This window comes from Zootermopsis nevadensis, unplaced genomic scaffold (genome assembly GCF_977971745.1).
Source record: "Zootermopsis nevadensis isolate Lab colony 2312 unplaced genomic scaffold, Znev_1.0 Znev_ptg000025l, whole genome shotgun sequence".
Taxonomy (NCBI): domain Eukaryota; kingdom Metazoa; phylum Arthropoda; class Insecta; order Blattodea; family Termopsidae; genus Zootermopsis; species Zootermopsis nevadensis.
This window is the reverse complement of record NW_028259157.1, coordinates 5,733,456-5,746,492: the sequence shown is the minus strand read 5'-3', so window position 1 is coordinate 5,746,492 and position 13,037 is coordinate 5,733,456. Positions and strand designations below refer to the sequence as shown.

Genomic DNA, 13,037 nt, shown 5'->3' with positions numbered 1-13,037 from the left:
TAGGGGCGTAAACAAGTTAAGTTTGGCTTGAGATGAGTGGTTGTTGCTTCTGCAACAGCGGTAGTCGATGGTAACTGGTTTAGTTGGGGTGTAAACCAATTAGACTGTGTTACAAGGAGGCGGTGACGGTGCTGCTCCTGCTGGTAGGACTACGAAACTCCGCGATGAATGAAATGAAACGTCTTGTGATAACTCACGTCAACAGTTTGGGTTTTAGACTCATTTGTTTTACTTAATGGTAAGCAAAAATAATATATTGTAGGGGAAGTGAAGTTTCATGAATAACATGGAAGTGACAATGTATAAAATAAATGTATGAGGAATTTAATGTATTTAACGATGCTTTTTCAACTGACTTTAAACACTTTGAATTCGCACATTTTATTTATACTCTCTGTAGTCTTTGACCTGTCTCAACAGTTAAATACATATTTCTATTTGTTTCACATTTTAATGTATGCTTTCTCTGGAAATGTACTAAACACAAGCCTTTTTTTAATTTTTAATCAGCATAGATGTGATTAACATACAAGCTGCTTCTCCCGGACAAATTAAGAAAAATAAATATATCAAATAAAGTGGCACATTCGAATGTTTTGAAGATTTGTATCTTCTCAGATGTTCCACCAACACGAGAATATGCAAAGGAGTTTATATTTTTGTAAGAAAAACACAGTACGTCACATTTGAAAATAAGTAAAATTTTCCCGTGTATAATTAGGCTTACTAAATATTTTAAAAGATAGAATTCCATATGCATCCTATTCTGCTCTTATATTGACGTTTTACACAGTTATCTCGGAAATGTACTGGATTTTACATTGTATGTCATGCTTTTAAATTAATAGAACGTTTTGTTTTCAAAAATAGTAATGATTTTAAAGCCATTTTTTTATAAATAAAAGTGAGTCGAAGAAGAAAGTTTAACATGATTAAATTGTCCCCCCGTGGCATTTAGCGGTGCATAATTATTCCGCCGTGGTCTTTGTCCTTTAAAAGGAGCGAGCTAGTTCCAGTTTGTTGGTTCGGTTGGCCCCAGTGGGACTGTTCTGTTCGCTCCTATTCGTAATCCCACCAACACGAGTACCTCTGGCTTTATTTCATACCGTAGTAAAACTTCTTTTCCTTACAAATCATGAATTGGAAGTAATAGGGAACTATGAAAAGTGTTAATTTTGTAATAAATGAGATGGAACCGACGGACCTCCCCCGAAACTTTCGATATTTACTCCATTCAATACTGAATTTTATTTAGTAAAGTATACATTGTATATATTAATGATTTTAAACGGTAAAATAATTCAAATAAGTTATAGGCCAGAGAAGGTAATATAAACACATTTGTAGTAGTTAAAAAAATTGATGTCGCATAAACTGTCTGCCCGTCAGTTTATAAGAAAGGGTGAATGGGCTCCGGGGGTCTTAAAAGCTTGAGAACCCTTGGTTTACATAGAATGTTTATTTATTTATTTAGTGTTCTGTCTGACGACAGGTCCATATGAACAGGATCCTGCCATCCTTTTCTCGGACTGGGACCTGTTCATATACGTTCTTGGCAGATGATCCAGAAGTGGTTTGCCATTGCCTTCTTCTGTGTGTGAATGGAGTAATTGTTGGGATGCCACGGAGAAACCGGGGAAGCCCCCCGGAGGAAAACTCCGTGTTGCCTAGACCACGGTCTTGCCCAACACAAGTTATAAATGTAACGTACAAGAATGGACGCTGAAGGCAGTGGACATTTGGAAAGGTAGTGACGTATTCACGTATAAATGAAAACCGTATATGACCGTCTGACTAGTGAAGGGCCCAAGTTGGAATCTGTGCGTAGTGGCTATTCCATCCAAAATACTAGGATGAGTAATGCCTTAACCAGGAAGGCAGTGATCAGGATAGCCAACACCACAGTTACTAAATCCTCTTTATTTACACGAATTCAACAGCCGTGCTTCTAAACATGCACAGAGCAGTGCGAGGTCTTGTTAATTTTAACTAAGCAAACACGCCACTTATAACTGATTGGTCAATGTGAACAACTACTGTTTAAAATCGGGGTCGATATTAATTTGTTCACGTAACTGATCCGTTCATCTTCATTCGTTCTTTTGTGAATGTTACATCCATATTATAAATAATAGTTAGTTCTTCTAACTGACGCATACTGCTAGTTTATTGCGGGCAATGCAGTTTAACTGCAAAATGGGGAGGGATTGGAAATGACTGTTAAAAGAGTCGTGATCATACGGCGGAGATCGTAACAGCAATGGATAAAAACCGACTCTTAGAAGTGGACTGTAAAAATGAAACTAGTCTCTTAACCATGTGCTAGCTTCCGATTCGATAGCAAGTCTATCCTTTGTTCTCCATTCACATCTTTCAATTCTTCTCGCCACGGATTGGCTGGTCTGTGTAAGGCATCAAAAGCCACCCTCTCCGACTTATTCATATTCTTCAAGATACCCTCAAGATTTGAAGTGGCTTTTCCCCCAAAGACGGAACTTACTTGATTACCTAACGACAACCTTTCTTTCAACTGCGTCGGCCATAAGGCGTGACTACTGTTTTACTTAAATTTTATATATTATCTAAACCTGGTTGAGTACGAACAAATTAGAATTCTGAGTTATCATTTCAATTATGGAATTTAATTCTTTTACTAACTAGACTGTTTTTGGTTAAGTGAATAACATTGAAAATATATAAAGCCTCTACCACGACGTCCTCTTACGTTATGTCCGTTCACCTTTCCTGCAGGTGAACTGAGAATGTCCAAGCATTGCTTTTGTCGTTACACCCCTCCAGAACACTACTGATAGCAAACTAAAAATCCAATTTGTTAGACTCCTAGTCCTCACACCCACAAAAAGTTCTGGGTATGGTGACGGCGGTCCGTTGTCTGAGAGTCATGGCCGTTGTCAAGTCATATGCATGTCCCCTCCTCCAAGTTGCAACCCGGTAATAAAGTTAGCCAGCGATGCTGCCAGGAACTGCGATGGTAATGGCACGGAAGCGGATAAGAGGCGAGGGAGTTCCTGCTACTGTCTGCTGAGAATTGAGGTTTTTAGGATTGGGGTGTGATGTGGCTGATTTCTTTGGGGCGAGGGCTGCGAACAGTACGAGGGGGAGTGAGAAGAAAGAGAAACAGGTTTTCAAAATGGTTTGCTGAGAATGGTGCACCAAGTTTGAAACTGCTGGGATGCTTCAGAATTTTTTGATGAAACAGAGTAGACGATTTATTTTCGTCGAGTCATTAAGGATGTTTGTTTTAAATTACGATCCTAGATCGGAGCTAAATGTGGTGGAGTACAGAGAGTGAAAATTATGAAATAAAAGCCAAGCATTGGTATGACCGCCACTGGGACGCAACGTAAATTAAAAATAAACAGCATTGTTCCATGTACATCAGAACAACGCAATGTTATGGATCGTCGAAAAACTATTAATAAAAGAAAGAATCAATTTGTCGGTTGTTATTCTGGGTTTAGACGCCGTGTAGCCTTGCAGGTTATCACCAAAGTTCAAGCGAATATTTGGTAACTACGTACAGACTACACGGCATCAGAACCTTGGAAGAGTATAATCGACATCACAGATACACTGTGAGGTAACTTAGGTTAAATCACAGGGCGTGCCGGATGACGGGGGAACAAGGGCCTCTGAAACGTCGGTAAACTTCTGTCAGACTACACGATGTAGCCACCTTTATATTCGCCGGCGTGACAGACTGAAATTTCACTGTCTGTTGGCACGCCTCGTTAGTTAATGCAATTCTGTCCAAGATATATTTAATCAGGATCAGGCTATGGTCTGTGGTTTGCGCCATCCTGCGAGACTTTACAGGTCTTCAATACTAATTTCACATATATATTGTGTATACTTCAGTGCACTACCAGAGTAATAAGATTGTAAATCGTCTGGCCACCGTGTAATCCTGTGTTTGCCTTCCATGCCTCAGGTAGCCATCTCGTAGGCAAACAGGGTTTGGAAGCTGGGAGTTGGTTGGTTGTAATGGGACCGTTTCATGCCATAAAGCCCCCCCCCCCCCCCGCCTGAAAATTTTGGTGTTGCGCCAGCATCTCCATTCCAGATTGCTCCAAATTCAACACGGAAATAGCCAGTAATTTTTTCTTCCATCCCATTTCTGCATCACTGAATGAAAAATTGTACAGAATATTATGACGTGCAGAGTGCATTCGCGTCATAAAACTACCGGTTTGGAGGGACGGCCGCGAGGGGACCTTGTGTTTTTGTTTCTCTAGTATAATATTCCGCATCCTAGCTACGAGGTTTATGCAGATTGAAGTAATGTTACGGTGAGAATGAATTATGGATTATTGTGTACCATAAAGTTGCTGACAGCGTATTTCAGGTTCTAACAGGGAGCTAAGCTGACTCTAATACGCACTCTCCCGAGTAGTCGTACGTTGCTTAGGTGCCTCTCCTTTCTTAGCACTACATGTTCATAAACATTACAACTGGACAGCTTCCTTAGCTAATATCGTCAGATTATTTTCTGAATTTTCAAATTTTTTGTATGTGTGCTACACATCTCGCCAATCCAGTCGTTCTAGATTTAATTAGTAAGAGTAACATTCCACGTGAAAAAATTACGAAGCTTCCAGACATTCTTGTTGCTTATGACTAATATTTTGGTTTCTGTTAATTGTTCAATGATTTCATCTCATAATTTGAGATTAGCTGTGCATGTAGGCGCAGCAAGTTGGACATGTTTTGTAGGATTTGAGGGATTTGCGGCGGTGAGTCTGAAGATGGCCCTCTTCTGGGTTGATGCGCGGTGTAGTCTGGTAGAAGATTACCAATGTTTCAGAGGCGTCGCCGTGATGATGGAGGCAACAAGGACCTCAGAAACGTCGGTAAACTCCTACCAGACTACGCGGCGCAACAACGCAGAAGACATCCATATTCAGGACATGTTTTACCCTATCGTATCACTCCATTAAAGAAATATAGCCAATTTCTGAAACATTGTGGTTAATACCCAGGACGACGAGCGAAGATCACCCACAGTATAGCCATAACTTTGCGTTACTGTTATTGTCATAATGTTATCAATGTTATCGCCAGTACTTTCTTTTTATACACCATAGATTTTTTAATTTGCCTCAAAATAAAGCCCGAAATGTCATATCTCTATGAAACATTGACAAAGCTGTTGATTTGTACACTTTCTATCTTCGCTGATTGGCTAGAACACAATACGGTAAAAGTTTCTGAACTGGACAGTAGCAAAATTTTTCCGAAATCAGTCTGTCCTTAATTCTATCACCGATAACATTTTTTTTCCTCTGCCAAGGATTTTGCCATATTGAGATAGTGGACTATCTTAACGTTTCTAATAATACAGCGAAAAACATGGCAGGTATAATTTTGGTGCCACCAGACCTCCAGACATGTGACATTAACGTTGCACACGAAGTTGAACTGAGGCTACGCAAAGTAGGGTCATTTACTGTGTCAGAGTTCAGTTAACCATAAAAATAACAAGCTACATTCTGTCTCTTGCGTTACGAAGGGGCTAGTGTGTGTGTTTGTGTGGGGACGAGCCATAAATCGCGGTCTTCACATATAAGCCACGTGTTGTCGGTCGTATTCACTTCTAATGGAAACAGATAAGTGGAATGTTTCCTAAGCTAAAATTATTTCAGACGTTTCAACCTGCCTCCAAAACATAGGAAATTTTCCAGTTTACACGTATCTCAAAATTTCAATTCAAATATGCGGTGTGCTGTGGTGTTTCAGCGGGTTTCGTGACGTTTTCGTTAAAATGTCGGGACGTCAACGTCAGACTTATGGAATTTAGACCTCCCAATGGTTTTTCCTCCGTCTCAGTATTACGAAATATAAAACGAATTAATCTAAACAACTAATTCTAATCGTCTTAAACCACAGGGTTTAATATATGGAACAACAATAATTATAAATAAATGCCTAGTCGGAGGAAAATTGCGATTTTAGGCTGTTTCGATATATCGAACACTTTGATCGCTTAAACACAAGCCTTACGATGGGACTACCTCCCGTGTAAGGGGTCTGTTGAAGAATGTTTCTTCTGGCATGTAGCGATGTTTCAGACGTGCCTGCTGCCTTCATTATCGCCTTGGTGATGCAGGCAACAAGCACCTACACGACGTCAGTAAACTTCTAAAAGTTCTGTAAGACTGCACGGTGCGACATTCCGGGAGACTGTCACCTTTGCACTTCCTGTCGTGAGAAACTCAAGTCTCTAACAGGAGTTTTATGTCTCATCCTTACTTTTAGAGATAACTGCGAATCGGAAAACGCCAGAGTTTCGTGTTATGAGAAAAACAGGAAAGTAATTATAAATTGATTTACCTGATATGTCTATTAATTAGACTTAAAACTTTGGGTTTCATTAACAGACTTATTTAGTCAGTGAGGTGTATGCAGATAGTTATTTGTGAACTGGAAGCATAATAATTTTGTTCAAGGATAATGGTAAAATAATTTATTGACCTACGGTTAGACTGCATGGTGATTAATATTAAGAGAAATGTTTAATGCAAAGTGTTATTACCGTGGCGTGTTTTCGTTTTACAGTCTTTCAAAAGGTATTATTGTATTTACTGATCGATTTTGTAAGGTCGATGTTAATGACCGTCTTTCAATACAGGTTGGGCTTCCGGGATAAAATTCCATGCATTAATGTTATATATGTAATTCTAAATGTACTGTGAATTTAATTTGTCTTTATTGGCGCTGCAGACTCGTTTGAGCCATGGATTTCTGTGATAGCAACAATTTTCTAGGCGGTTGGATTCCTTGGGTTAGTGATCAGTGTTTTTAATGTCTCTCCAATCACAGGAAATGTAAGGAAATCACAAAAAGAACGTTCGTATCATTATCGGGGTTCGAATTTAAGATAAGAGCACTAGGTGATTGACAAATATGTGATTGTTTTGGTGTATTTTTAAATGTTGTAAAGGGTAATGCGTTTATATTAATATTAGCGTCAGTGTTGACGTAAATGAACAGTGTTTGTGTTGAACAGTATTCCCCTTAAAAATCACATTGAATGTACATAATTTTTCGTCCGACGTAAACCGATACTGCATTGGCAAAAAATTCAAAACTACTGAAACTATTCAGAATCACAAAACTGATTTTTTCAGCCCAAACCATCATGCAACCTTCCCTTAAGGAGCCAAAGAGCCAATTAATCCGTTGTTATGTTGAGTATGAATTAACCGGGATGTCTTAAATGTATCATATGGTTGTTTATCGTTGACGTAACATTGCAACCAGTGAATTAAACATAATTATCGCTGGCACTCTGAAACTGGTCCTTGTGTTTTACGTTGTTGTTGCTTCAAGGTTTGTGTGTAAACACGTGTTTCGTACGTTCTGAACATGAAAATAAATTCTTGTCAAGCGCCTGTGTTGTAATGTTCAACATGCCTTATCGGGACTCCCATGCGAGAGGTTGGTTAACAGAGCGGTGTAGTGTTGGAGCTCATTCGTATCTATTAGCTCTCACGGCACAAGACGTTCCATTATATAGCTGGAATGCATTTACCCTGAACGAAAACGAACTTTTCCCCTATAAAATTTTTTTGTTACGTCATTTATTTTACTCAAATGTCTATACGTCTCTATATAGGTCCACAAAAACCGAATGCCGCTGCTGAGTGGTTAGCACTCCTCCTTCGTAATGGGTACGTGATAGTGGGGGAAGGAGATAAGGCTCCACACATTCTTAACTATGGCATTATGGCATTCACGCGCTTGGAAGCCCTACCCCTAGGAACAGAGAGTTTGGTATTCATTTGACAAGAGACTGAGGTGGCCGCTGTGTAGATCTAAACGAAGTAACGTAGAGAAAAATTCTGTGGTAACATTTCAGGTTCTGACGACGGCGAGTATGAAGATGGCTGTCTTCTGGTATGTTGCGCCGTGTAGTCTGGTAGAAGTTTACCGACGACATGGAGGTACTTACTGCCGTCATAATTAGGGCGATGAGTGGACGGATGATTAAAGCATTAATGCAGCGAGTACCTTAGAAACAAATTTCTAACAGACAAGACGGCGAGGAATCCCACGAGATAGTTATCTTCAGAAAAATGCCTTTCTTTGCTGGGAATGGAACTGCAGTCATTTACTGACTTCAGCTCATCCGGCACGTGTTATGAGAGGAAAGCGTTTTAATAAATCTGCTTGTACTGCCCTGAGACGTACGCATCTGCTCCTATCGATGCATGCCTCTATTGTTCACAAGTTTATCGATTTTGTGTTCGGCATGTGCACGTGGCACTAGCGTACGGGGAAGGCAAGTTTGTGTTTCTTGCCCATTACAATAACTGGGACACGTGTAATCACCGTTAATTATTAGTGGACTATTTCTGAAACAATTTTATTAGTATTTGCTACTCGTTCTTTCCATATGAATTTTGTGATTAACAAAAAATAATAATACCGTTCAGAAGAGATACGAATGCCAGCTTGTGTATTTACAATATACCAGGACTGCTGAACTCGGAGACACCTAATACAGTGATGTTTGCTATGCAGTTAGGTGATTATATGCAGTCAAATCTGGTGCGTATAACTCAATCCTCTCTTCAGTAACCTAATGCTTATGTAGTTCAGTTTGCCAAATTTTGAATTATAGGTGTGAATTAATGAATATTTTGATTAATTCACCGCTTATTATTTAACAGTTAAGCGGTTGTCACCAATAATACCAAGGCAAAGAATTGTCTGCGTGTAATAAATAAACATGGGCTTGAATTTTCAAATTTACCACAAAATAACTTAATTCCAAGATGTGTTACTCGTGCTTAGTACCACGACGTTAGTGCTGAAAAGTGTTGAAAGAAAGCTCTAGGCATTGGCTATTTTACGGCTTTGTATCAACTTTTTGGGATTTAAATCGTCAATGTCTGGAATGATGGTGAAGGATGGAAGTGACAATGCTGTATCTTAATGTGCTATCCAGGCTTTTTTCTTGGAGTGGCTTAACAAAGCGTCTAAAAACCTCGGAATAGCATGTATCATGTTAGAGATTCGAACCAGTAACATCCCAAATATGCATAATTTACTATCGCTGTGACTCGACCATTATAACACTGCAATAATACGAGTCTTAAGTTGAGTTCTTTGATTATGACCATAAAGATTGTACAAGTTGTACATCCCTAATAGGCCCATATAGTAATTAGTCATGCAGTGTGAGTATTGGGTGGACAAGAAAATTTATAATCGAATCTAATACATTAAGTTACTGCTTCCTTAATATTTAATGTAGGCAGCATGTTTTATTATCCACGTGTCTTTCACGTGATAAATATTGCCTTCATAAGTGTTCAATATAATTGTGTGTTATGGATTTTGTGGAGTTTTAATTAATTAATTTTCGTGTTTACGACATAGTTGTCTGCACGCATGAACATTGGTGCTTCAAATGTAAGATTCAATTCTGACTTAGACTATGACGGCTTATTTTCAAAGTATGACTGTATTGTCCATGATTTGTCCGGTCATGTGTATAAAATTCATTTCTGCCAAGACATTGCCATGGATGATAGACTACTTAGAGTTTAAATAAGTGAAGATTTGAGTTTTCCACGACAGCGAATAAGAAGACAACTGTCTTTTAGGTTGTTACAACGTGTAGTCTGCCAGAACTTTACAGAAGTGTCCGAGATGTTTGCTGCCATCTTGATCAGAGCGATGGGTTACGGCCCTGTTGACAAAGGCGTGTGTTTAACCAGTTCTGTTATGACCAGCGTGCCTGAAACGCCATTTGCTAGTCGTTGTAATGGCAACTTACAATATCCAGTGTTTGTAAAAAACTGGGGGAGACCTCCGAAGTTTAGAGCAGGCAGCCACTGGGCTAACCGAATATGAGACAGCAGCTTCTTTCGGTCTCTGTTGCATTGTGTCTGTGTTCCTGTGTGACGTTCTTTATCTGACTCTCGTAACGTTTTGGGGAAGTAACAGTTCTGGGCAGGTAACAGGTACATTGTACTTTCTGGAGTCCACAATTCAGGGTTAGCAAAACGACTGCAGAGCTGTGGATAACACAGTGTTATCAAAGGAAACTGTGCGAACAAGATACAAGCTGTAATTACGGGAAGGAGAGAAGTTGGGGTCAGCTTGTTTGGATAGGCGAGCCGTCTTATCCACGCTAAGCTCCAAGAGCTGATTCTGTTTTGTACAAGGGATTTTGAGTAACTGCATATTTGTGATTATCTTATGTGTGAGCGAGTGGAAATGTCAATCAAATTGTTTGTCTTAGAATTCTGTTTGTTCTCATAGAGACCACTTTACAATAGAGACTGAATCTTAGGAAATTAATTAAACACACGTCTCCTCTGTGCACGTGTAGTGCAATTCTAAGTTAAAGTAACTGTGTTATCATTAAATCACTGTAAACCAAGTTCACCTGAACTTTATTATTTACAGAACTTCAAAGAACATACACTGTTTTAAGGTTAAGTACACCTATTATAACACTACTGGTCTACCTTATAAGTAAATTACTACATAGGAGTAAATCTTGACCAGAGTTAGAGGAAGTAAAAGGATTTTTAATTGTTTCTGAAGTTAATGAAAAATACCGGCATTTTTATTGAATGGCCGATATAAAATAGAAAATTCCTCAGTCAGGTCAGTATTTTTGGGCCTCCATTCGACCCCGGTATCTGATTACGGAACACTGGTGTTAACCACAAAATTCTGACGTTTTGTAGGCAGAACGAGAATAGACAAATTACAAATTTGTTAACTCTAAAATTTTCATTCTAATTGTAATGCCCACCAAGGTGATTAACCCGTTGAAGTTGAAAGAATAAGAGAGAGAAAAAGAAGGTGTGGGTTTAGTGAGAGACTAGATTCATCGCCCTGATGACGAAGGTAACGTTGGTAAAAATCTACCAGACTACACAGCGCAACAACCTAGAAGACAGAAATCTTCATATTCATCGCCCTGATGACGGAGGCAGTATGATCTCTGAAACGTTGTTAAACATCGACCAGACTACACAGCGCAACAACCCAGAAGACGGAAATCTTCATATTCATCGCCCTGATGACGGAGGCAGTATGATCTCTGAAACGTTGGTAAACATCGACCAGACTACACAGCGCAACAACCCAGAAGACAGAAATCTTCATACTCACAGCTTTGAAAACCTCAAATCATACAAGGAGTTTATTGTTTGCAGATTCGATGCAGATTTAGATAAAGAAGGCGTTTTTCTTTGTTTGCAGATGTAACGGCGATCCCGTTAGAGACTGTGCTTTCTGAGGCGGGTTCCAACGTGACTCTTACGTGTCCAGGAGTGACGGAACACTCCTTGGTTCTTATGTTAGAATGGCGTTCTCACATAAAACTTGTGGAATACATGAGTGACAGTACAACCGTATGGGAACACAGACATCGTATTACGTTACTCCCGGACACATTTGGGCTTCATTTTCATCCCGTGACTGCAGAGGACAGCGCCGAATACAGCTGCCTAGTCAACAATCGCCCGAAACCGGAAGCCATCGTCAGACTCATCGTACAAGGTAAGGCAGATCTCTTAATTTCCTGTAATTTCTTCTTAATTATTATATTCTGTACTTCTGATGGAGGTTCTAATTTTTGCAAGGTGGAACAGTTTTTGACTTGATTAAAGAAGGAACGCCAAGCGTATCTCTTTGAGGTACAAGCGTCGTTTTTAGAGGGCGCGGCGTTCTCGTCGCCCTGATTTTGAACGCAGCAGGCGCCTCTGTAACATCGGTAAAATCTACTAGGCTACGTCGTAACAACCCAGAAAACAGTTATTTTCATACTCGCCGCTGTGAAAACCTTAGATCTAACGGGACTAAAAGTGTGTTTCTTGTTTAATAAATATTCGCTAAACGTTCAACACTTACAGAAAGCGTTTACGCGAGAGATGTCCATGGGCCATTGAACAGTAGCCATTTGCGATGATTATAGTTTCTGTGATAAGAAAGGAGACTTCCCGTTGAATTTCGACCGGAATTATATTGCAAAAGGCAGTGAACACAGTGGCTATTTCCTTTATATGTCGCCACAAGTCGAACTACGTGGATAAGTCTGCCAATCCTCAGCCGTACTTCTTGTTTAAAAGACTATACATTGGACGGAAACGAGGTTAAATAGAATTGTTTCGCTCATTAACTAACGTCATTAAAGTTAAATAACGTAAATCGAAGTGGAGTAATTAGTAGACTACCGATTACCTGCATACATACAGGAAATTAAGGCCAGCGGATGGAGGAATGACGTAACGGTAGACAAATGGGTCACTTATAAGTGGCCCATTTGTCTTCCGTTATGGAGAAAGAAATTGGATGAAAATTTAAAGTAAAGATAATGTATCAGAAATATATACATGTGAATGATTTCCACTGTGGTGAATGCGTAACTTTTACTGAAATGTCTTAAAATCACATGTATTAACCTTGTATTACACTGCATGCATGCATTTCGTCATGTCAGATATTCATGTATTTCACAATATAATGAACTCAGGTGCTGTACTAATGAATGAAGATGCTATTTACGTACATACGTTTCAGATAGTTAATGCATTTGATAAATTATAGCATAACAAATACGTAAAGTACGTACGGGTTCAACTTTACTTACATGGGAGTGCTTGAAAGATTTTAATATAATTTTTGTGGTCCAATTAAAGTTCTAGTCTTGCTGTTCACGCATTCATATTTTAAAAGTGAAATAGGTTTTTTAATATATGAAACTTATTTATAAGAGTCATAGGCATTTTGTTGTAATGATTTAAGCAGTTAATTAATTTTCCTGTGAACGTTAACTTTCGTGCTGTCTCTTAGAATGTTAAAAGTTATCTTCGAAAACCTGGATTTAATCCTTTTTCTGAAAAACGTTTTTGGCATTCCTGTAAATAAATACAAGACTACGTCTCTTTACAAATGTGACATACACTTACTGTCAGTTCGATACTATTACTTTTTGCTTGTGTTAAATACAAGCTGCTTTAATGTTCTCACTGGAGAAACGGGGTCCGCAG

General features: G+C 39.1%; 1 protein-coding gene across 5 annotated transcripts in view; it reads left to right on the top strand.

Annotated features, from left to right (window-relative positions):
- Positions 1–13,037, top strand: part of Ptp99A (Protein tyrosine phosphatase 99A) — a 726,502-nt gene that overhangs the window by 72,753 nt on the left and 640,712 nt on the right. For all 5 annotated transcript variants that reach the window (XM_022062028.2, XM_022062027.2, XM_022062032.2 and 2 more), the window contains exon 2: positions 11,248–11,547. In XM_022062028.2, the coding sequence (XP_021917720.1) occupies positions 11,248–11,547 (300 nt within the window). The remainder of the gene's footprint in view (positions 1–11,247; positions 11,548–13,037) is intronic.